Source organism: Nannobrachium achirus (genome assembly GCF_963921795.1).
Source record: "Nannobrachium achirus genome assembly, chromosome: 16".
Taxonomy (NCBI): Eukaryota; Metazoa; Chordata; class Actinopteri; order Myctophiformes; family Myctophidae; genus Nannobrachium; species Nannobrachium achirus.
In genome coordinates, this window is record NC_137823.1 from 28,688,469 (window position 1) to 28,715,059 (window position 26,591).

General features: G+C 44.0%; 1 protein-coding gene across 1 annotated transcript in view; it reads left to right on the plus strand.

The window, feature by feature from the left end:
- The window catches only part of extl3 (exostosin-like glycosyltransferase 3), a 51,122-nt gene that overhangs the window by 13,518 nt on the left and 11,013 nt on the right, over positions 1–26,591 (plus strand). Inside the window, exons 2-3 of the mRNA XM_080744507.1 lie at positions 21,045–23,641; positions 25,430–25,557. Of these exons, the coding sequence (XP_080600633.1) occupies positions 21,506–23,641; positions 25,430–25,557 (2,264 nt within the window). The 5' untranslated portion in view covers positions 21,045–21,505. The remainder of the gene's footprint in view (positions 1–21,044; positions 23,642–25,429; positions 25,558–26,591) is intronic.

Here is a 26,591-nt window from a genome sequence, read left to right on the forward strand (position 1 = left end):
CATATCATCTTGGGGGTCCTTGACATGAAAAGGTTTGAGCACCAGTGACATGTAAACATAGGTTTCTTGCACACATTTTCACGATTTTTCAAAAATAGCAGATCTACAAGCTCGTACATCTGCTATTTTTCAATAGTTAACATTCATGGGGGGCCCGCAGTGAATCCTTGTAGACAGTAGGGGTGGGCGATACTGGATAAAAGCATTATCACGATATGCTTCATGCAGTATCACGATACACGATATTATCACGATACTGTTTTATGCGGGTTTTTAGGTTTATTATGATTATTAGACCCTCACATATATTCTATAGATAATCTATTCATTTGTATGCTGCAGATAGAAAGATAGATAGACTAATCTATGATTTTTTTAATGATAACATTCAGATTTTTGATTAAACAATTATCATTTTTTACCTCAAAATATTTACTAGTTGGTGTGATGATGGTTCAGGTCATTCAAATGGGTCCAAGAAATGTTTTATGGGTTCCCTTAAAATGTTATCAGAGTGTTGTGAGCTTGTAGATCGGCTATATTCAAAACAATTTGGCGGGACCTCTCTGGGGGTCTCGACCCACAGGTTGACAACAACCCATGCCTTACCATTGAAACTTGAGGGAAAACAAATTACCTTATGGTTGGTTTATTAGACCCACACAGATATTCTATAGATAAACTATTCATTTTTATGCTGCAGATAGAAAGATAGTTTTTTTTTAATGATAACATTCAGATGTTTGATTAAACAATTATCATCTTTTACCTCAAAATATTTACTAGTTGGTGTGATGATGGTTCAGGTCATTCAAATGGGTCCCAGAAATGTTTTATGGGTTCCTTTGAAATGTTTTTTGAGTGTTGTGAGCTTGTAGATAGGCTATATTCAAAACAATTTGGCGGGACCTCTCTGGGGGTCTCGACCCACAGGTTGACAACAACCCATGCCTTACCATTGAAACTTGAGGGAAAACAAATTACCTTATGACCAACCAAAGTCAGGAGGTTTGTTATGATACAAGCTTTATTTTTAGAGAATTACTCACTCATTATCATCCTAGCTTTTCGCTTTTCTACTAACAATACTGGCATGGTTTTTATGACTAAGCCAATTATGTAATAGATAAAATAGACGCAAAATAGACGCGACGATTTCACCGCGATTCGCGACGACACACGCATGCATCAATGGTGAAAACATAAGCACTTTACAAATAGCAGCAAATAGCTACTTGTTTATAGTTAATAAAAACAGATGCATGGATTTACAAGGTGATCTAAATCATCTCATCAATACTGCCAGAACACACAGCTATGGTCGGATGAGACTCCAGCACAGTTCAGCTTTGCAAGCAGTGAGATGGCTGATAGCGATAGCAGGACGGATAAGTAGTTTGCGTCCTGTTAGTTTAATGCATCCATTATAAAAAATATGCTTCAAAGAATGCAGGCCAAGCTGCATCACTGCTTTACTAAAGTCCCGTGAAAGTGAAACTAAATCGTGGACCACTGTGCCGTGCTCCTGCACACAATCACAACTCAGTCAGTGCTGTAGACACTCTGTAGCCTGTCTGCGTGCTGCACGGGGGAGGGGCCGTGAAAGCAGGGGACAGATCCTCAAACTATATGACACGTTGAGCCGCGACACGTTATAGCTTGTAGATCTGTTCTTTTTGGCGAATTACACCACAGTACTATAGAAGTATAAATTAAGCAATAGAGCTGCGACTCATGGAACGTGCACTCGCTGTATCCAGAGCCTTTTCTAAATGACTGTTTGTATCACGAGAGAAACGATATTCTGAAATGGCCTATCGTGGCAAAGCTGTATCGCCGAGACGATAATTATCGCCATATCGCCCACCCCTAGTAGACAGTGCCCAGAATTTGGTGTGACGCCCCTGCCTCTCCGCCATACAGTGGCCTTGATTCTCATGCTGAAATGTTCGTACGGACACTATCTGGAGCACTGCTCCATGTAACGGATGGGACTGTAGCTGGCAAGCTAACGGGGCATGAAGCATGTGTTTATTAACACAAAGTGTTGGCAGGTTTTCCCCTCCATAAATATTCGAGTGAGAAATGGACTGGAACCCGATCCTTTTCTGTATCAGGGGATTTTCTTTTCTCCCTCTCTGTCTAGCAGATCCTCTGCTTGTGGGCTTCAACTCCAGTTGAATTGAGGCACAAGAACATTTGTTTTAATAGGTAGATGGAACAAGCCCAAGTGCTCATTTCCTTACTCTGGAGCTACCTGTTATAACAATTTTATTATTTTTAGTCAAACCTTTGTCAAAATAGACAGAATAGTGTCATATTTTGAGCTAACATTTCCTCTCACAGCCAGAGTCTAGACTATCAGCTCATTTGCTGTGTTTTTTCGCCTGTGGCTAAAGTTGAAGCAAGGCTCTTTTTAACGCGCCCTTCGACATAGTGTGTGGAAGAGCTGGTGTTGAGTTTTACCTGGCTTGAAGTAGGGATGGGACGATGAGCGATATTATCGTTTATCGTGATAAAAAACACTCACGATAATCGTATCGTGGAGATTTAATTTATTGTGAAATCGTCCTCCGGCATGCACTGGGATCAATTCACCTTTTATTTGCCGAGCTGCATATCCGGTACCACTTAAACCCTCTATTGGTAAAAGATACTTATAATATCCGTACTTGATACAGTCTTTTATTAACTCTCTACCAAATCTCTTTGCAATAAACGTGATATGACATTTTCGTATCATCCCATCCCTAGCGTGAAGTTGTTTGTGTCAGGAACACTTTATAGGGGCAAATCATTTGGGGCAGAATCTCGGCATAAAGACGTTTTTGTATCCTAAAAATGACTTCCTCTTCTTAGACTCTTCAATCCCACTTTCCTTACCGAGGTAACCTAATTATGCACACTTAGAGGGTTAGATGAGTACCGTGTGGCAGCCTTTAATTAGATTTTCGGTAATGAAAGGGTCAAATGCCAATCGGCTATCCGGCTAACTCAGGAATGCCCGGTGAAGATGACATGACAGACAATGCAGAAGGTGCTTTACGTTGCCACATGAACACACCAGAGCAGTTTCTCTGTGTACGACTTCATTTTGAGGCATACTACAGATGCAGTTGACCTAAAAACCTTAGATGTGTTTATAATTTGCTGAAATCAAGAACACCACACATGGTAGGGCTATAGTGACAAAAAGAAGAACTTCTGGGAACTCAGATTGGGGCTATTGTGATATGAGACATTTTCTGGGATCGTGGATATCATGATATGGCATAGGTGGATTTATAGTACTGTAGCATTTCCATGTCTTCTGAAGCAATTTTCGATCATAAATAGTGATATACAATTTGTCCATATCGCCCCAAGAAAAGAAAAGAAAACAAGTTTATGTTAAGTAAATGACATGTAGAAAATATATTCACACAGTGTGATGAGTCGTCAGTGAAGGAAAATGTGCAAAACCTAAATTAAAAAAAAATATATATATATATCTTTGTTTAGTATAGACAATGATATTTATTTAGTCAGATGAAGCTCATTAGACAAGGTTGTGGAGCTGTTCTTTACTCTGAAAAGATGATATTGATGATGGATGCTTGTCCAGTCTAATTGTCATCTCAGCATGTGGAAAGTGTGACGCCTCAGCTCTGGAGTGTCAGTTTTTGCCACATAACAGCCTGTAATGCAGTCAAAGCGTTGGCGTGTCTGTCAGACTAGACTACCACTGGTTGTCATGCCAGCACCATGCATGCTTTTATCATCCTTGCAGCCCCTGCAAACCTATTACCCAGGAGATGACAGATTCTGTCACCACAGCAAATACTTTTTTACCATGTATATACCAGTGGTACTCAGAGTGGGGTCCAGGGACATTCTAAATTGACCCTAACAGGTCCGGTTGGTTCCATTTGTATACTGTCTTAGGGGCGGTAAATGGTGCATTTATATAGAGCCTTTATCCAATGCGCTTTACAGAGAGCATTACATTCACCCATTCACACACACATTCATACACTGATGGTGGATGAAACCATGCAAGCTACCTACCTGCTCACCAGGAGCAACTAGGGGTTCAAAATCAAGGCCCATGCATACTCCAGGGTGGAGTGAGGGGGACTGCCCATAATTTCCGAAGGATCATTAGTCCGAAGGTTCATTAGTCCGAAATTAGTTAGGGTTACTGAGGTTAAGGTTAGGGTTAGGGTTAGGGTTAGATTTAGGCATAGCATTCTTAACACATTCGGACTAATGAACCTTCGGAACAATGAACCTTTGGAACAATGCCATGGCACCGGAGTGAGTAGCTATCACCGCGGTGTAGTTTTCTAAAGTCAGAAAACTACAACATTACATCATTAGCCGTGGTGAAGAGGCTTCACCGCAAACCCCGACACATCTCCTCTGCTTTTACTTAATGACATCATGTACAAAAGTGATCGCTTATCACCTAAAAAAAGTGAAGAGCTACTGCATCACTTCACCTGGAGTATGCATGAGCCTTAACCTCTGGGGGAGCCCGGGATCGAACTGGGAATGCTTCAGAAACCCTCTGTGTTCTAAGACGGCAACTCCACCCCTGAGCGAAAGCAGTCCTTGAAATACAAAAGTTTGAGAACCACTGACGTATACTAGGGCATTCACAAATTTTTAGTATTCGAATTATTCGACCTCAAAGTATTCAAATTGTCGAATATTCGACTGGACTGGCCAAACTGTCAAACGCCTGCGTTGCGAGGCGTTGTGAGCATGTAGATCTGCTATTTTCACAGGGTGGGGGTCCCCAGTTCAAATATGTTTATTTTGGCGGTCACGGCCAAAAAAGGTTTGGGAAGCCCTGGTATAGAGCATTAACACATTCATCCACCAGGGGCATTGACAACTCATTCTTATGACTTCCTTCCTATCTAGTAGCCAAGCTTTATAAACTATATATGTTTTAAAGAGAAAACAATAAAAAAAAAAAAAAATAAGCGAATATTCGACTTCGGTGAACAACGTCGAATAGTGACTTTGATATTCGAATATTCGAATACTTGGTGAATGCCCTAACATATACTATACTCACCACCTGCTCTGGTTACCACGCCAATCACACAGTTCACAGTTTAGTTTACTGGCGTTTTGGACTAGATTCTCACCTTGGTTTGTGTCCTTCGACTGGCACACCTGTGCAGTCCCACAAGGACATGTTCATTTTTCACTTGTCCCCCTGGGTGAGCTGTATCACACTGAGGGAGCTTTGGGGCCGTTTGGGCTTTGAAAGGTGCCCAAGGCCCATCTGTCATAAAGGGGGCACCCATGCACTCTTTTTTTTTTCTTCTTTTCTTCACCTGCACGGTGCACCCATATCTAACTCTCTGTAGTCTGTATCCTTATTTCACTTCGGTCTCTCCTTATTTCACTTCGGTCTCTCACTCTCACATGCCAATCACACACGCACGCACGCACGCACGCACGCACGCACACACACACAGATTTTGTGGTGAGTAGAAGGCAGTTGGCATGCAGAGCCCTCTAATTGCTTGTGCACTGGGTTATAATCATGCAAAGCCTGCCCATCATAACAAGCCTCATTGTCATTAGTCGCCAAGCAATCTGCTTTTAAATGACACTATGATGACAGCAATAGAAGGGCAGCACGGGCACCATGTAGATTTATACCATACCGTCATCCCAAAACGACTAGCAGTAAATGAGCAGGTAGGGGTTTTATCGTCTAAAGAGGGTCGATAAGAGTTAATAGCATTGTCATTATGGGGGTGGTGTTTAAGCCTATCTATCCCATGTTGCATAAATAATACCACCCAGTGAAACAACAGCCGAGCCCAGCACAGCTTTGAGTCTCAATGCGGGAGGACTGCTGGAAAGATATCAGAATATTTAAATATATTCTTAGTAAAGTGATTCACTATTTCGCATTTACATTGCATCCAGCTATCTAGTCTGCTTTAAGTTTGTACATTATGTGTCCTGAACTCCACTGTTTGTTAAAGGACCAGGTCACCTCTGGGACAACCAGATCTTATTTTATTGTTGTGTGTGACACGATCAACACAATCCCGAGTTATTTTTTGTGTTCAATCTGTGTTTTTAGATATTTTAGTATTTCAGACGATTTCAGCATGCTACAACTGGTCATATGATGCAAAATGCATCATATGACCAGTTGTAGCATGCTGAAATGCTAACATATCTAAAAACACAGATTGTACACAAAAAATAATTCAGGATTGTGTTGATCGTGTCCCACACAACAATAAAATAAGATCTGGTTGTCCCAGAGGTGACCTGGTCCTTTAAGTCACAGGTTTTTAACCCAAGACCGGGCAGGTCTTTCGTTAGATTTTCACCACTTTAACCATTATTTTATGCTTTAACTATACAAAAAAATAGCAGATATACAAGCTCACAGCGTGGCACAGAGAGCTTGTAGATCTGCTATATATCTTTTTTTTAATCTTTAAGATTTGTGCAAATCTTTAAATATATATATATATCTTTAATTGAAAGCAAACTTTTGTAAATCTTTGCTTCTGGGGGGTCCCTCCCTGGAACAAAATATTTTGCGATGGGGGTCGGCGGTCAAGTACAAATATTTCCAGGGGTTCTCTACATTAAAAAGTTTGAGCACCACAGACATTTTGAGATATTCTTCAGGCCTATACTGGGTTAACGTAATGCATTATTTTGAATACATTTCTGTAACCCGATATTGAAATTCAATAGGACGTGGATGGGGTAAGGCTTTTTGATGGCAGTGTGCTTGTCTCTCCCCACTGCAGCAGAGAGAGAGAGAGGGAGAGAGGGGGAGAGAGGGAGAGAGAGAGAGAGAGAGAGAGAGAGAGAGGCCCTCAGGGCAGTTCAGTGAGCAGTCTGCATATGAGCTCTGAACCATGGTTGGAACAGCTGCTCTCTCCTCACACTCACAGCCCCTCTCTGACTACCTACCGCCCTCCCCTGCAGCTGCCCGGCTCTCTCCATCGTTCGTTTGTTCTCTCCACCACACACCACCTCCGCAGAGAATAGCCTTATACCTCCTCCATGTCAGCCATGAGATTACAATTAAACCCATTTGGGCCTAGAATTATTGAATGCTTTAACCGGTGAAAAATAGCAGATATACAAGCTCACAGCGCGGCACCGAGTGCCGCGCTGCGAGCTTGTAGATCTGCTATTTTTTGAAAAAGTCGTGAAAATGTGTGCAAATTTTTGAACATATGTATTTTTAAAGCAAACGTTTGTAACTCAATTTTTGCTTCTGGGGGGTCCCTGGAACGAAATATTTTGAGATGGGGGCCCGTGGCCAAATACATATAATTTTGGGGGTCCTTCACATGAAAAAGGTTTGAGAACCACTGACATAGTAGTCTCTCAAGAACAGACTAACTGAGCTCCAGCTAAGTGAAAAGGACATTTTCTTTGACGATGGCCGGCCAGATTGCTGACATAGAAACATAGGGTTTTTCAAAAAATCTTAGAAGGATTCAAAAGACACTTATAGAATCGGGTCAATTTTCTTTTTTTAAATAGCAGATCTACAAGCTCGCAGCGCGGCACTCGGTGCCGCGCTGTGAGCTTGTATATCTGCTATTTTTCAATAGTTAAAGCATAAAATAATGATACACAATAATGTGTACCCGTTTCTAAATGGGTTAATCAACAATTTGAGCATGCTGAAGCGCGGGCTGCGCGGAGGGCCATCAGGTGGCAGAACCGGTGATGGTGACGAGGACTTGAATTGTGAACGTGCAGCTGAGAGGTACAGCTGCTCAACAACAGTCTGCACAGGACGCCTGTTCCAGTTACTGCGTTATAGCCACTCTGCTGGAACAGTGCGCTAAGTCGCTAACCTGAGTTATACTTATCATCGTTGTCGGGCGGAAACCTTGCATGTCCAAAACCATTCCTTTTTTTGTTATTTAAAAAAATGAATGAAAATAGCCGATCTACAAGCACACAACGCCTCGCAGTTTGCGAGTATTCCTACCGTAGGAGACGGGGTTACATAAACAAGGCGCGGCTTGTGATTGGCTGGAGCGGAGGTCTGGAGCGCTCGGCTGTGGTCACTTGGACTGCGCTAGGTGCACCAAAACCCAATTATTTTGCGTTTATCGTGCGCTTGCCCAGGCCTTACGGCCTGGGCATAAATAGAACGATTGCATTCACCACGGCTTCTTAACTCGCGCGGCGGTTCGCCCGGCCGCGCGGCCCTGGCCCGCTCTTCGTGGGCACTCGCGCCTGCGGCGCTCGGGCGCGAAGAGCAGGACCAAGGTTTGCAATGTCGTGGACGCTGCCGAAGAAAAGAAGCGCTCCTTCAAACACCGTCTCCTACGTTTGGAATAATAGCTCGCAGTTTTGTGCTTGTAGATCGTCTATTTTCTCTACTTTTGTGCTGCACTTTTATATGATGAAGTAGGGCTTTAATTTACGGGGGGAAAAACATACTAATTTGAAACTTGGAGATAGGTTTCTGCCCGACAGTGACGTTATATCAAAAATAGCCGATCTACAATCAAGCTCACAACACGGCACAGCTATTTTCGGTGCACGACACAGGCACGCAACTAAATATAAATCGGTGATGATTATCATGAAAATAGATTTCCATTCTCACTGTTTGTTTTGCTAGCACTGCAGTGACGGCAAAGGGTGGCAATGCATTTCTTTTCATTTCATTTTACGAAAACATACAGGTCCAGCTTACGCCGTGTGGCTTGTGTGGGATAGTCGCAACACTATCTTTTACAAGTGGGCAGCCCCTACCTGAAAGATATTATCTATTGAAGACCGGTTTTTCAAGCATCAGTCCAGAAATGTAGTAGTCTACCCCCCACCCCTCTCCCGCTTGAAGCTTGTCGGCCGTGGTGTGCAGGAACACTACACAAAAAGGAAACTCGATGGGCCACCTGCTGAATGTTTCACTTGCTCCAGCAGCTCCATCGCTGGAGCCTTGCCTATTAAAAAATACAAGCTGTGTGATCTCCCCCTCTCGCTCTAGCCCTCAAATCCCGCCGTCCATCTCGCTTTCTGTCAAAAGCTCAGTCTGACGCTTCATGGGCTGCTAGATAAAACGGCAAGCTGCTTCACTGTGAACTCTGAAGCAGCAGTTTTTTGTAATATCTGGCATTCACTGCCTTCCACTAATAAATCCCCCTCCCCCTCCTATTCCAGGGCCAGTTGCCCTGGAGAGTAGACGTAGTTGATCCCAGACAAGTCATTGCAGTTGTCGGATATGTTGTCAACACTCTCCTCGGGTTGTCTGCCGCTTTCAGAGACTTTCAGGACTCTTAAATATCCCTCTGTCAGTCTGCTGCAGAGCGAAGGAGGCGGTTCAAACATCTATAGAGACACTTGTCACTTGCCCTGTGGTATTTCTTTTTTTTTATTATTATTTGGAGAGTGTGGGAACTGGAAAAGAGGAGGCTTGTCTGTCCACTCTGGGTGCTGATTTTCAGCAACTCTCAGTCTTGACAGTCTGGCTAGCCAGAGGCCAAGCTCTGAACACGGCACCTACCGAGGTCCTGGAGGTCAGGGACATGCTGGGCCCCTGATTCAGCCCGGGAAAAAGAATTGTAGAGGCCCTCATTGCGTGCTGTAGAGAGTGATCTCTCTCTATAGTGCTGCTGCTACTCAAAGATTTGCCATTTCAGATCATGACAAGTGACAAGCAACTGGGCCAATTACATGAGTTATATTTCGTCATTGTCAGGTGGAAACCTTGTATGTCCAAAACCATTTTAAAAATGATTTAAACTAGTGAAAACGGCCGATCTACAAGCACACAATGCCTCGCATCGCGAGGCGTTGTGTGCTTGTAGATCTGCTGTTTTCACAACGTTTGTGCGACAGCCTTGTATGATGAAGCAGGGCTTTGCTTTGCAAAAAAATGTACCAATTTGAAACTTGGAGATACAAGGTTTCTGCCCGACAGTGACGATTTACTTTGTTGGACGCCCAGCCCCCAAAATGGAACGAAGGCCGACATTTTATTTAATTTCTTTTCCTAATGGCCGGCCTGGACCGGCCGGGAATGAACCGGCCGTTCGGGAGTTGTCCCGCTTTTCCCAATGGCCAGCACGTCCCTGTCCTGGAGGTCCCTCGCCCAGACCTGTCGGTGTGTCGTTGCTAAATGCTGGAATGACACTATCTCGACGCCCCCAGCTCTTTGATCTAGGCCTGGACAAGACACCTGGACACACACACAGCAGCATTTGTCTATTCCCGTTGAAACTCCCTGTCTAATGCGGTTAAATTTACCATGTATGGCATGTTGTATATTTCTCCAAATCAAATTAACCCGAGACCACTGAAGCTGCTTTGTTCACATATAAGTCCAATGTTCTGGCTGACTTAGTGCTGCTTGCTCACCATGTAGTACAAAAATGTCTCTATCTGGGTCATCAGCTGTGCTATGCACCCACCTCAAGCCAAAACAAAAACGTCCAATTTGAAAATGTTGCAGAATTTTGCCCTCTGGATGGAATAGGGCGGAACAATGTGTCACATTCATAATGACATTGCAGTACAAAACTATTATATAAATCCATTTTTAGTCCCGTTGGCGGGACTCTAAGGGTGGCGAGGATGGGTCTGTCCACCACTTTGATCCCAAACGAATTAAATCGTAATCAACGGGCGTGAATAGCGTGGAGTTTGCTGGGCACATCATGCTCCATGAACGATGACCCCTACTCATTTGGCCAACTCCACTCCATGGCCTTTCCTGTGGAACCACTCTCAGGCCAAATATCTACTTCAGGGGTCTTCAAATCTTTGTGTGATACAGTAGGATAATTCTCTTGAATTAACAACTTTTATCCCTGCATCCCTATTCTGTGGAGAACTTTAGCCAAAAGTAGCAGATCTACAAGCTCTCAGATCGGCTATTTTCTGCAAATAGGTTTTCTACCTCTACAGAATCTGCTTTGTTTGTGTCAAATAGTTTGTGCTAAAATTGTGATTTCGAGACCCGTTTCCCAACTTTCCCTATGCAATGAGAGCGAATGGAATTTATATTATATTATATATTTCCAGGTTTTTCCTGAGAGCACAGGACCAACAGATAAAGATGACCAACAGAAGGTTGACCAACTGATTTTAGGTAGATTTATTGTGAGTTACAACACACTACTGTAAGCTTCATTTTTGTCAGTATCTAGCTCATGATTTGATTTAACCATCAGAATGAGTAAGCTTTTGTTTCCCCTCTATCTTTGCCTATCAACCTAAAACCAAACCGTAGTCAACCTCAAAGAAGCCCGGTGTATTGTTTTAAGAGAGTCATAATCACTTGATTATTTGACTTCATTTTCTGTTTTTGTACAGTATCATGACCATCATCCCCTTTCTTTTTCTTGTATTGTTTTATCATGTTGTTGTTTTTACACCATCCTCTCATATCTCTCTCTATCTAGGCTAGGATTGACATTGAGTGAGAGACGCAAGAGAGACCCTTTGGGGTATGATCTATGACATAACTAGAAGAATGTGTTTGAACCATGATATAACATGATTGTAACCACCTTTAAAATATAACCGTAGCCTCGTGTGGAGTCTTGTGAGGTCCAGGGTGTTGGCTGTATGTCAGGTTTTTATTGGGAGGGTGGCTGGGTGCACCCAATAAAAATGGATTCTAGGGACAGTAGCAGTTTATCTAAAAAGTTGTGTTTTGGAAAACAATAAAAGACCTTATTGCGTGGTTATTGGGAGGTTTTCCTTGCAGCCCAGGAGTGTGGGAGTTTATGTCAGCCTTACAAGCTCACAATATGTTGCAGCGCGATGCGTTTTAGATCTGCTATTTGGTGCGCTGCGGCTTACGCACACACAAGTATAAATCAAGCCTAACTGAAGTTCCAGTTGACTTGAAGTGTCTGGGATACAGTACTCAAAATGATAATCATTAGGTGTCACTTGTTCACTGCTATGTAATTGGCCTGTTACATTGTAATGAAGATCCATGCATGCATGTCCTTGGCACAAAGGAACAGAACCATTCATTTGCTGCCTGAACCATTTACTGCCCGACTCAGTCTTAATACTGACTGTGACTGCCGAGCACAATTGCCTGCTAGCTGTCTGTCTGCACTCGTTCTGCTGCCTAGAGCTCTGCCTGTTTGCTCTCAGCTGTGTTTATTCTCAAGGCCGTCGCCGATAAGGACTCACACTGTAGCGTACGGGGATTTCTTCACAATTGGGTCGAAAGTACTAGGAACAAGGAGTCCATTATGAGCAAGAAGATATTCTAACAAATAACCATAAAATAGAAAAATGTCACCACTCACCATGCATATTGCAATTGCAACACTGACTTGAAATAATGTCATACTGTATATACTGTCCATATCTTGCAGCCGTGCCCTGAAATGGTGGGCTCAAGTTCTCTCACAGTGTTGCCCAGCAGTTTCATATTTTATTGTTGATGCAGGCAGTTTAAGGTCAAGGCAAGGACGGGCATCTCAGATCGTTTGTGTGTGTGTGTGTGTGTGTGTGTGTGTGTGTGTGTGTGTGTGTGTGTGTGTGTGTGTGTGTGTGTGTGTGTGTGTGTGTGTGTGTGTGTGTGTGTGTGTGTGTGTGTGTGTGTGTGTGTGCAACTGTGCGCGTGTGCAGGGCAATGTAATTGTTATCCCACCCACTCTGTAATCCTGCGCTACTTTTCACCAAAGCATACATAGTAAATGGATACCTACCATGCCAGCCTGTTATTAGTTGCTTAACATGAAACGGTTTGGTAGCCAATTATAACATTATCATTGAAGTGGGTCTGGTGGTGGGGATCGATGTTTGCTTGCTTGCTTGTTGCTTGCTTGCGCACTGTACACAAACTCACTTTTTATCTCAGACAGACCGACCGACCAACCGAAAGACAGACAGAGACACACATACACACACTCCAGATTCAATTGAGTCTGGTGAAAAGAGGACACTCTGCAGATTAGAGGGCTGCAACCAGGGTAGGGCGAGTAGGGATGGGACGATATGAAAATTTCATATCACGATTATTGTGACAAAATAAATCGCGATTTACGATATTATCGCAATAATCAAAATCCATTATTCTGGGGCGAAACCTTTGCCAAAAAATAGCAGATCTACAAGCTCACATTCGCGTCACTTGTAGATCGGCTATTTTTTGGCAAAGACATTTGATAGACAAGTGAAAAAAAGACTGAATCAAGTGTGTATATTATAAGTACCTTTTACCAATTATAGAGGGTTTAAGTGGTACCGGATATGCAGCTCGGCAAATAAAAGGTGAATTGATCCCAGTGCATGCATGATGGAGGACGATATCACGATACATTAAATCTCCTCCACGATACGATTATCGTGAGTGTTTTTCATCACGATAAGCGATAATATCGCGTATCGTCCCATCCCTAAGTGCGAGAGAGAGAGAGAGAGTGTCTGTTTTGTTCTCCTTCCCAGGGGCCGCTGACATGAGCAGAGCTCTAAATGGGTGTGTTTATGGTCCCAGATTAGACCTAGCGGTGGCGTGTGCCAGCATCTGTCTCCCATTACCCTTGGGATGCTGACAGGCCTGCAGCAATTAATGTGATTGTTGCGGTGGCTCCCCGTCTGTGTGCCACCTTTCCTGAAATGTTAATACATTAACTTGCTTCAACCAGAGAGAGATAACCGTGGTCGTCTTGTTGGCCCTGCTGTGCTAACAGCGCGTCTCTTTCAAGGATGGCAAATGTCCTTCGTTCCATCCAGGGATCCCAAACGGCTTAAATACAAAGTTAGGCTCGATGGAGTTTGATTTGCACCTTCATTTGATGATGACCCTCCTGATTTTGGTGACCGTCTTTCCTCTAGTACAGGGGGGTTTCAGCTGGTGGTCTGTGGACCACTGGTGGTCTGTGAAGGTATTGCATGTGGTCCCTGACATTTTTTAAAGAAACTTAATTTGGTATTGTGTGCGATATGAAGACGGAGGAATGAGTCACTGAGTTCAAGTTCAAGAGGCCCCATGAAACACAGTCCCTTGTGAAGTTCTGGATGAGTTGTCAGGCAGTAAAGGCAGTGCTTACAGTAAAACCCACAATTATTTTACCTCCTGTAGCTACATATCTCTGTGAGAGCGGTATTTCCACGCTGGCATACCTGAAGGACAAGGTTGGAGCCAGGAAATGACACAAGATTGTTTCCCTGTCCGCCACTGTAGTCAAGAAGAGAGACATCATCCACCTGTAATCATACCATGGACCACTTGTGGTCCGTGGACCACTAGTTGAGAAACATCCGGTGACCCAAGATAATGCGTCAATGTAGTCAATTACTGGGAAGTCAGAGGTCAATTAATTCCACAGAAAAGGGAGTTAAGGAGGGGAATTGTACTGGATTGCCTGGAGTCATCATTAGCAGGAAATGTGCCCATCTAATGGCATGTGTCTGTCATACATAAGTTAGTGTTTCATATGGAAGGTTAGATAAAGTAAGAACAGATTAAGGGAAACCATTGGATAGGAATAGATGAGTGTTTCTCAACATTTTATGAGATCTGGACCACTAGCGTATTTCAAGCAATCCTCAGGGGCCACACACCCCACCTTTTATTTTGATAAATAGTTAACATTAATGATCTTAAAGGAGCTATAGTCAACCTTTTCTTGAAAAACGGACGCTAAAATAAAAATGTTTCGAAAATATTTGTGTTTCTATAAATAAATGACCACAAAAAGTGTAAAATAATGATAAAATAATCTTTGTTTATATCCCTTATCAATCCATATATAAAAGAATAGAAGAGGGATATAAACAAAGTCAGCCTGTCAATGGCCAAAATGACTATTTTATCATTATTTTACGCTTTTTGTGGTCATTTTTTAATTGAAACACATATGAAGCTTAATCTTTTTTATAAAATATTTTGACATTATTTTTATTTTAGCGTCCGTATTTCAAGAAAAAGCTCACTATAGCTCCTTTAAAGGCGGATTTATACTTATTTATGCACCACGTGACGCCAGTATGTGTCCATGGTTCACAATCAGTTAAAAAAACACAGCTCTAGTAGTACCCATACGCCAAAGTTCACAATTTGCGCCAATTATCATCAGTACCAAACATTTTGTACACTCTGTCAGTAGCCTCTGAATGTTCTCACAATATGTCAACAGTAAATGTGTTTAATACTACCCCCGACCACCTCATCTTTCAGGGTTTGGGCCATGATGTCACAGTTCCATAAGGAAGTGCTCCGTGCTGTACGCACTACGCAGGCTGTCTTGATGCATCCTTGTTGATGAGGCCGTGTGTTGAAGCATGTTCTTTTCCTAAGCCAAGCATGTGCTTTGAATTGTTTTCAATGGGAGTTCTCACACATTTAGAGTAGGGATGGGACGATACACGATATTATCGTTTATCGTGATAAAAAAACACTCACGATAATCGTCTCGTGGAGATTTTAATTTATGCCCTGGGATCAATTCACCTTTTATTTGCCGAGCTGCATATCTGGTACCACTTAAACCCTCTATAATTGGTAAAAGATACTTATAATATACATTACACACTATCAAATGTCTTTACCAAAAAATAGCTGATCTACAAGCTCTCAACGCGTCACGTTGTGGCGCGTTGTGAGCTTGTAGATCTGCTATTTTTTGGTAAATGTTCCGCCCAGGATAATGGATTTGGATTATCGTGATAATATCGTGAATTCCGATTTCTTTTGTCGCAATGATCGTGATATGGAATGTTCATATCGTCCCTCCCATCCCTAATTTAGAGTATGCAACAAACAGCAGCAGCGTTGTCCCCGTTATGACCGCTGACATGCTCCAAAAGGTTGAAAAACCTATTCATCATGTCAGCTTCATCTTTAAGGAGCAGCACGGCCCCTGGAGTCTAGAACAGAATAAAAAACAGAATGAACTTGAAGCTTTGCTTTTCGGCCTTCAGAGGGTAACAGGAATGCACATAAATACAACAAGATAGAGTTAACTAGGACAGTAGACCTCTTCTCACAATGGCCTCTTGCCATGGCCCAATTCCTTTGTCTGGAAGAGGGTCATTAGGTTGTGCCTTATGGGTGCAACCCATAGGGCTGTCACGATATGACATTTTACATGACGATTAATTGTCACTCAATTAATTGGCGATTAACGATTTAATTGTCTTTTGTCGTTGATAATTACATTTCTGTTGGCTTTTAGGCTTTGAAGTTGTACATGGTAGATATGACACATAACCTAAATATACAAAGAAATTACTGACATATTTGACAACTTACTACTTAAAAAATAACTTTGATAGTGGAAATAGCCGATCTACAAGCTCACAACGCGCCGCGATGCGACGCGCTGTGAGCTTGTAGATCTGCTATTTCCACTATTTCGGAAATTTTTCAACATTCACGATTATGACGATTATGACAAAATAATTGCGATAATGTCGAATAATCACGATTAGACGATTATGTAATAATTGTGACAGCCCTAGCAACCCATGTAGCCTTTTCTCTCTTGAATGTACAAATATGCATGTCTCTACAGACACCAAATTGTAGCAGGCATTGACACTAAGGCTTGCCCACCTGCCCCCCCGGCAGGTAAATAAAACTTTATGGCTGGTGAAGTTTCCTTTCAGGTTGCCCACCGGGCAAGTGCTCATTTGAGAGTGGACGTATAACCAGCAAGACTCCCTAATCGGGAGATAAGCGACTGTCACGTAACATACACAAACTTTAGAGGCCGCGACCCCCAACATAATCATATTTTAACTAGGGACCCCCCCACCCCACCCTGACAAGCACTAAGAGTTGAGGAATTACATTTTGTATAACACGATTCTACATGCTCACAACGCATCGCAGCGCAAGGCGTTGAGAGTATGTAGATCTGCTATTTTCACAATTTCAGCCTCTAATATTTGACAATTTGGCCAATGTTTAATTTGTCATTTTAGAGGTAGTAAAAAGTCCTTAAATTTTCACTTTAGAAATGTGCAGATACCCTCTCTATACACTTTAAACTTTGTTGGTTTGTTTACTGTTGAGTGAGAAAACAATGTTGCATATTAAGCTAATCATCTGGGGACCCCCCAAAATTAATTGGGGACCCCCCCTGGGGGTCCTGACCCACAAGTTGAGAACCACTGCCGTAAAGGAAGCTATCGCAGTATTCGAGTCTGGATGTGATGAAGGCATGGAAGAGTGTCTCTGCAGCAGTTTGGGATAAACGTCAAGCAGGATGTCAAGGAAAAAGCTGGGTTAGTCGTAACCATTAGCATCCATTTTCCTTTTTTTTTAAAGAGCAATGACGAGCAAGAAGGGCTCTGTGCAAAATGATATTCTGCAGTTCGTTAAGCTATTGCAGCAAAAAAACAAATAATGCTATTTTTAGGATGTTTTTTTATTATAATCACGAAGCCCCATTGGATGCTGGTAAAGACTATGCGAGTCCCTACGTCTGTCAGGTGACTTGGCTCCTATACAGCACCGTCTAACAGCCAATGTTATTATGAGGCAGAGCAGCACTTCTTCCCTCTTGTGTCCTACCTCTGAGTCTGAGCGGGGAAGCAGGTGCATGAGCAATACGGCAAGATGCTCTGATTAGGAAAGAGCTGCATTCTCTGCCCACTCATCCTTTTGGATGCTGCATCTCCCAAATCGCCACAAGGATGTTGGTAATCTCTGCATGTTGGCCTGGCCAGTCAGATGGAATCAGCAGGGTGAATTCCTGTCTTTCCTGGCACCCAACCGTGAAATGTTGCAGGCTGCAATTCTTTGCCATGCTATCGAGATGAATAGTATTTCTGTTGCACCTATTTGAGATGTGTATTATTCTCGTTACTTTGGAGTATTCTTTCATTTTATTTTTTATTTGACCAGTAGTGGAAAAGGTAGTCAAATTCTTTACTTAAGTAAAAGTAATAATACGGCAATGTAGAAATACTGTAGAAATACTGTTACAAGTTAATGTCAGGAATTCAAAATGTACTTGAGTAAAAAAAATAAGTATTGGCATCAAGTACAAAATGTTTGAAAATAGCAGATCTACAAGCTCACAACGCGTCGCACGCGACACGTTGCGAGCTTGTAGATCGGCTATTTTCAAATGGCCCAGGTATAAAATAGGGTAAAAGTACTGAAAACTGAAAATACTCAAATAAAGTAAAAATACCTAAAAATTGTACTTAAGTACAGTTGAGTAGATCTACTTAGTTACTTTACACCACTGTATTTGACAGGCCTGAAAGAAATGCATAATGTAAATTGTAACGATGCTATGTACAGTACTTCTGAGAACAGTATTGTCGTACATTCAAAATATACTAAATTAGCTTATTTTTGTTGCCAATCATGCATCTTCCCCATGGAAGTTCTGGGCTTCTTAGAAAATATAGCCAGTTCACATCGCCTGAAAATAGTCTAACATCCAGTGCATAAATGCAGCATTATGGCATGAATCCAGATTCCCGGGGGTGCAGAGGATGCGACTGGCTGCGCCTGCAGGACTCCCACAGCCAATTACAGTGTTTTATCTTGCAACATACATTATTATTGCATCCCTGTATTAGTGCAGTGGTTCTCAACCTGTGGGTCGGGACCCCCAGGGGGGTCCCCAAATTATTTTTGGGGATCCCCAGATGATTAGCTTAATGTGCAACATTTTTTCTCACTCAACAGTAAACAAACCAACATAAAGTTTAAGTGTACATGCATATTTCTAAGGTGATTTTTTTTAGGACTTTTTAATACTCTAAAATGACAAATTAAACATTGGCCAGATTGTCAAATATTAGAGGTAGAAATTGTGAAAATAGCAGATCTACATGCTCACAACCCCTCGCAACGTGAGGCGTTGTGAGCATGTAGATCTGCTATTTTCAAGATATAACCGTGTTATACAAAATGTAATGCCTCAACTCTTAGTGCTCATCAGGGTGTGGGTTCACCAGTTAAAATATGATTATTTTGGGGGTCGCGGCCTGAAAAGGTTGAGAACAACTGTATTAGTGGACAGTTCAAAATGTAAACTTTGTGGCCCCAATTCAGGTAATATTTTTAGAGAATGTAGTGCTACAGGTCGTCTTGCCATTTATTGCAGGCAAATGTTTTAGAAGTGTCATAACTTCAATATTTTTGAAAACACAATTCTTTTGCATTGGTTGTATTTTGATAGTTATTTTAGGGGTGTTTGGTATGTATTTCATAACAGCATATCGTCGTTGTCGTGTGGAAACCTTGTATGTCAAACACTGTTCGTTTTTATCATTTAATTTTTTTTACTAAACTAGTGAAAACAGCCGATCGCGGTGCGAGGCGTTGTGTGCTTGTAGATCTGCTGTTTTCACTACTTTTGTGCGACAGCCTTGTCTGATGAAGCAGGGCTTTACTTCGCGAAAAAACGTACACATTTGAAACTTGGAGATACAAGGTTTCTGCCCGACAATGACGATATGCTACTTTTTTGATGTATTTTAGCCTATCCCTGCTTGACAGCATGTCACACCAGGGTGTGTTCTAAACACACGTCAGTGAGAGTGCCGCTCCTGCAGAGTACCAGTAGCCCAATTAATAATAATCTCCTCAACCCAACACAGAATTTCTGGCTCATCAAGTGAGCTCTGCTGCTGCCAAGTTAAATTGCAGCTCAGCCCGGCTATGTTGCTTCGGGTTTATCAAGCCCCTCTGTTGTGGTTTAGTTGCGTATTTGATTTTGAAAGCCCGTCTGGCGACATCCTCAGGGCAAGTATTGTAGCGTGATAACTTGAGTGCAAATAGCAGCCTGGCTGTTTCTGAAGTTGCGTCCACAAAGTGAGCTGGTAAGAAATGTATGGCTGCTGGCGTGAGGATTTGCCTTGGGAATTGTGCCACTGTTTGAGATGAGCCAACTTCTAAAATAGTGTAACTTCTGTGCTTTGCATAGGCCACATAATTGTGCACCACTCTTTCAATGATGCCTCTTCCCATCTGCTAATCTATAAATCTTATAATATTTGCTGATGGGTAATCAAACTCTTAAGAGCTTGTTTCTTTGATATTCCTAACATTTGAAGATAAGCCCCACGTTCCAATAACTTCAATTGTATTATTACACGATTTTGTAACCCATTTTTCACCCAGTGCCATTTGCCTAAGCTGTAATCCTGGGCACTGCTTTCCCTCTGCCTACCTGGGGAGAGCCCCGAACTGAGCTCATGCTTCCTTCAGTGCATGAGGAGTGAGCACGCCGCTTCTTATCACCTGACAGGGGGAGCTTCCCTGGTTGGACGTAGCGCGTGGAAGGAACACGAGTATTCCAGTTCCTTTCCCCTCCATGAGGCAGGGGGAGGCATTATAGAGACCAGGATTACTGCATGTTTTTGTGAGGGTATCTGCCCTAGGGGACACGGGGAGAACATGCAAACGCCACACAGAAAGGCCCTTTTTGCCAACCCCACCTAGGGTGTGTGCGCTGATTTTGAACTTCCATTCCATACCCATATCGTTTTTATTCTCTGAAATATTTAGCAAATTGTGTTTGAGCAGGTGTGCAATGGATGAGTTAGACCAGTAATTAGGGTGTGATGCTTTGGAGCCTTTAGTTTAGAGGAATGCAAAATGGGATTTGGAGTTGTTATTTGAGCGGAAACAAACAAATAGTGATTCTTTTGCAGACATCTTCATGGCAACTCAATATTTGTTGCCGATGCTTTTGATTCAGATTTTCACAATTGATGCGAATGCTTCCAGCCTTCACCATTCTATGCATAGTTACTTCAAATGTACAGCTTGTGTGTAAATCTAAATGGGGGGGGGGGGGGGGACAAACATAATATACATCTTAATATACAGCTCACACACTGCAGCCTTTTAAATACAGACAAATTGCTCTATTCTATCCTATTCAACAGTACTGAAATAACTTTATCTAACATGTAGGCCACACAAAGAGCTGAAACTAATTTGTCTAAACAACATAAAACACCCACTTTGACTAATAATTGTTAAATTCAGATCTCAATTTCACATGCACATTATTTTCAGTGATGAATGTACATTATGTTAATTATGCTTTGACTCATGGGTTTCTGTGAATCTTTTTTTTTTTTTGCAGGTGCCTCTCTGGAGAAGAACAAGGGGAGTTTGGAGCCTCAGGAGAAGCTAAATGAGCACAGCCCCAGCCCAGATGAAAGAGATGGAGCCACCAACTCATCTCGGTGACCTGTGACCCACCATGCTCTCTCTGGACCAGCCCTCGAGGGGCACCGCTCCCCTGACGTGGGCTCTTACTCAGACATAGATCTGAAACACTGTATGACCTTGCTTTGGAGACGGTATCAGCTTGTTTAGACTATGATGACACTTTGTCAGCGCATTGGTGAGGCCAACCTCTTACTCAACACCCAGAGCACTCTGAAGACAGTTTAAAATCACTAGATCACCTTTCCTGAAAGACAAGACGGCATTGTTTAGCATCACTTCAGCTTGTCAATGAGGCCGGACCATGGCTGCTGCTGATCCCCGTAGCAAAACCTCCTGGATGACGATGTTGGGAGCAGATTGAGCGAGTGGACGATGCAGCGTAACGGCGGCGGGGTGGGGGCCGGCGGGCAGCCGTGGGTGCTGCGCCGCGTGCGCCTCACCTGGCTCAGCTTCATGCTCTTCTTCATCCTGGTCTTCTTCCCGCTCATCGCCCACTACTACCTCACCACCATCGATGAGGCGGGCCCCGACAAGCGCATCTTCGGCCCGCGCCCCGGCGGCGAGCTGTGCGAGGCCAAGCACGTGCAGGACCTTTGCCGCATCCGTGAGTCGGTCAGCGAGGAGCTGTTGCAGCTGGAGGCCAAGAGGCAGGAGCTGAACGGGGAGATTGCGCGGCTCAACCTGCGCATCGAGGCCTGCAAGCGCAGCATCGACAGCGCCAAGCAGGACCTGCTGCAGCTCAAGAACGTCATCAGCCAGACGGAGCACTCCTACAAGGAGCTCATGGCGCAAAACCAGCCCAAGCTCTCGCTGCCCGTCAGGTTGCTGCCAGACAAGGACGACCCTGGGCTGCCCCCGCCCAAGTCTGCCCGCTCCTGCCGCCTTCGCTCCTGCTTCGACTACGCCCGCTGCCCGCTGACCTCTGGGTTCCCAGTGTATGTCTACGACACGGCCTCCTATCCCTGGGGGGAACACATCGACCCGCTTGTCAGGCAGGCCTTCACAGCGGCAGTAAAGAGTAACATTTATATAACCGATAACCCCAGCGTCGCATGTCTGTACATGGTGCTGGTAGGGGAGCTACAGGAGTTCCCCTCCGCCCCGCTCCAACCTCCTTCCGAGCTGGAGAAACAGCTGAAGGCTCTTCCCTACTGGAGGTCTGACGGCCACAACCATCTGCTGGTGCACCTCTCCAGAAAGTCCATGACACAGAACTTCTTGTATAACGTGAGCACGGGGCGCGCCGCCGTGGCTCAGTCCACCTTCCTGGAGCAGCAGTACCGCGAGGGCTTTGACCTGGTCGTGTCCCCGCTGGTCCACGCCCTCTCGGAGCCCAATTTCCTGGAGGTGCCCCCGCAGGTCCCCGTCAAGAGGAAATACCTGTTCACCTTCCAGGGGGAGAGGGTGGAGTCGCTGAGGAGCAGCCTGCAGGAGGCCCCGCCGCAGTCGTTCGAGGAGGAGATGGAAGGGGACCCGCCGGCCGACTACGACGACCGCATCATTGGCACCCTGAAGGCGGTGCAGGACAGCCACCTGGACCAGGTGCTGGTGGAGTTCACCTGTAAGAGCCCCCGGCCCAGCCTGGCCACGGAGTGGGCCCTGTGTGGCGAGAGAGAGGAGAGGCTGGAGGTCCTCAAGGCTTCCACTTTTGCCTTGGTGATCGCTCCCGGCGACGGACAGCTGGTGGCCTCGGCAGGGTGTGGGATGAGGCTGTTCGAAGCCCTGGAGGTGGGGGCCATCCCGGTGGTGCTGGGGGACCACTCCAGGCTGCCGTACCATCACCTCATACGCTGGAGCGAGGCGGCCATTCTGGTCCCCAAGCCTCGCATCACGGAGCTCCACTTCCTGCTTCGCAGCCTATCAGACAATGACCTGCTGGCCATGAGGCGGCAAGGCCGCTTTCTGTGGGAGACCTACTTCTCCACCTCGGAGAACGTCCTCAGCACGATACTGGCCAGCGTCAGAACCGGCATCCAAGTTCCGGCCGCTCCCATCCGAGAAGAGCCCGCGCAGGAGATTCCCCACAAGGCCGGGAAGTTGGCGGGAACCGACGCCAACCTGGCCGACAACGGTGACCTGGACCTGGGTCCCGTGGAGACGGAGCCTCCGTACGCCTCGCCACGCTTCCTCCGCAACTTCACGTACACGGCCGCGGACACCTACAGAGCGTGGAACCGTGCGCCAGGTCCTTTCCACCTTTTCCCCCACACCCCTCTGGACCCGGTTCTGCCCTCCGAGGCCAAGTTCCTGGGCTCCGGTACGGGCTTCAGGCCCATCGGCGGAGGCACGGGAGGCTCTGGGAAGGAGTTCCAGGCGGCCCTGGGAGGCAACGTGCCCCGGGAGCAGTTCACCGTGGTCATGCTGACGTACGAGAGGGAGGAGGTGCTGATGAACTCCCTGGAGAGGCTCAACGGGCTGCCGTACCTCAACAAGGTGGTGGTGGTTTGGAACTCGCCCAAGCCTCCCTCAGAAGACCTGCTGTGGCCAGACATCGGGCTGCCTATTGTGGTGAGTGAGTTGTTTGCTGTTGTGTAACCAATTAGACGAGGGAATTGTGGAGATGTGGATCAGCATGCCTTGTTAATTTTACAAGAGATATGTAGCAATTTGTTTTGTTGACATTTGGTGTCTGGGTTCCTCAGAAAAGGAATTTAATCTTTGAAGCTCCGGCGCTCTCTGTACCTCTGTCTCCCTGAAATGCAAATGAGGTAACAGCTTTATATGCTGCCATCTCAGAGGCAGTGCGTAGGTGTATTACATACAGCTGATTGAATCAGGTTTCTGTTTGAAGATTTAATTTCAATGCCAAATTAAAGCATCCTAAAAAAGAGTTGGAACAAATGTAATGCACAAGAATTAAGCCTAAGAAATCAAATAATCATATCGCTCTGTAAGCTAGGGAGAGAAACATTACTGGTGATAATTGGTTGCAACACGTGAACTGAGGGGGTTGAGATCATTAATGACGTTTTTCTGGATCATCAACAGTGTGGGTTTATCTTTAGAATTCTCACTGCACTTACAATGTGATGAAGTAAGAAAGAGAAATATATGTTCTTGGTTTTGTTTTAAGGACTGATCTAGTCCAATTTGATAGGCACCAGTACTACCACTGCTGCAAAAGACTCTGGGATATATATTTTGTTTTCATGGTATTGTCACTAAAAGCACGAGTGTCTCCGATTATCAGCTAAAGTATTTCACATCCTGCTCCAAAGATCAGAGTGTTGGCAAAGATTCAGAAATGGAACAAAGGCATAGTGTACAGTATGTCATGCTGTGAGACAATATCATTCACTAGTAACAACTACAGTATATCATGTATCTAGCTGCTCTGCACCTGTGAAAACCCAATGACAAGAATTGCGTGTTCCATAACCTCCCTTGTACGTAGGTTGTGCTAGGGGTGGGAAATATGGTGATAAATATTGTTGAGACGATACAATGTCTCGACGATATCTTTTCAGAGATACAGTATATATCGTGATACAATGAGAGAGCCTTATAAAAAAATCCTGTTGAAATGTTAATACAGAGATTCATTGCAGAATCCATTAAAACAAGCATTTGTATCTAAATCAGTAGTTCTCAAACTTTAAAATGTCAAGGTCTCCCCTTGACCCTTACGGGTCCCTTGACCCTTACAGGTCCATTTGGTTTCATTTGTATACTGTCAGAGTTACATACTTGTAAGGATCAATTTAGACCTCTAGAAAGGAACCCAGAGAGTCCATCCATGGACCCCACTTTGAGGACAACTAGTCTAAATGGTCTGTTAACCCTTTTTCTTTTAGTTTTTGCTACCTTGTACTGTAGGTGGTTCTACTGTTAAGTAACTTGAAAAATAACCATAAAAACCGACATGAACAAGAATCGTGATAAGATTGTGTATTGTGGGCGCCCGCTGGCCTGGTGGTCAAGGCGCATACCACATACTAGGCTATGATGCTGGCGTCGCCGGTTTGATTCCCGATCCGGACAACCTTTGTCATTCCCCATCTCTCTCCCCATTTCCTGTCAGTCTACTGTCCTATCGAATAAAGGCATAAAAAGCCCCAAAAAAACAAAGCTTTAAGATTGTGTATTGTGATACAGCTTGGGAAAACATTGTGCTATTCTATTTTTCCATCTGGCCCACCCCTAGGTTGTGATATTGTATTTTTCCATCTGGCCCACCCCTAGGTTGTGATATTGTATTTTTCCATCTGGCCCACCCCTAGGTTGTGATATTGTATTTTTCCATCTGGCCCACCCCTAGGTTGTGATATTGTATTTTTCCATCTGGCCCACCCCTAGGTTGTGCGCACAGAGAAGAACAGCCTGAACAACCGCTTCCTGCCCTGGGACGCCGTGGAGACAGAGGCCATCCTGTCCATCGACGACGACGCTCACCTCCGCCACGATGAGATCATGTTTGGCTTCAGGTCAGTGGTGCGGACAGACAGACCACTGGGATGGAGCCAAGAGCACACAGAGGGGTGATAGGCACTAGGGATGTTAATTGTAGTCATTTATTTTAATTGATTAATTCCTTAACACTTTGAGTGCCAGCCCCCCCTGCCCCCCGTCCCTTACCAGTGCCACCATTAGGTCCCATTCATTTCTGCCCCAATTCCAGGGAATAAATTGGAAATGATCCGATATTCACATCGGAACAAAAATGGGAGGTTTGGTAAAAGAGGATTTTTTTTTTTACCAAAAAAATTTTGGAGTGATTTCGGTGAGCGGTTTTGGAGATAGGTGCTCGAGAGTGCGCACTGCGCAAACCAGTCAATAACCTCAGAAATCTAGATTCTGAGATATTTGAGTTCAAAGAAAAAAAACTTTAGGAAGCCATAGCAACAAATTGGTAAATGGTAACGGAACACAAGTACCCTTGACAGAAAGAATGACATGCCTACTTTCATTATGTGCAAAAAAAGTTAAAAAAATATTGTACCATCGTCTAGTTTCAAGGGGGCAAAGTGAAAAAGTATGAAATGACTCAGAAGGTAGAAATTGCCTTACATTTTGATAGAACTATGCACTGTGAATTCACTGTGTTTTTACCTGGTCTAGAAGGTCAGGAAGACAAAAAGTCAGAAAAGCGATGTCAACCTTTTATTTTATGGCAACATCGAACCCTAACCCTGGTGAGTACCTCACACATCCAGCATGAACATATTTATGTTCAACAATATTTACAAATATTTCCAAAAAAAAAGAAATCACAAATATGACTTCACAAAAATAAAATATAACTGGATAAAAGTAAAATAAAATAAATGTGCAGCAAGTAAAGAATAAATAAAATAATATAAAAGTCAGTACTGTACTGTACTGTATTCTCAAAAAAAGGCATTCAACAAGCCAACATTCAGGAGTCAAAGGCACCACAAATAAAGGTCAAAGATGGTACTGTTCACCGTGTGTGTGTGTGTGTGTGTGTGTGTGTGTGTGTGTGTGTGTGTGTGTGTGT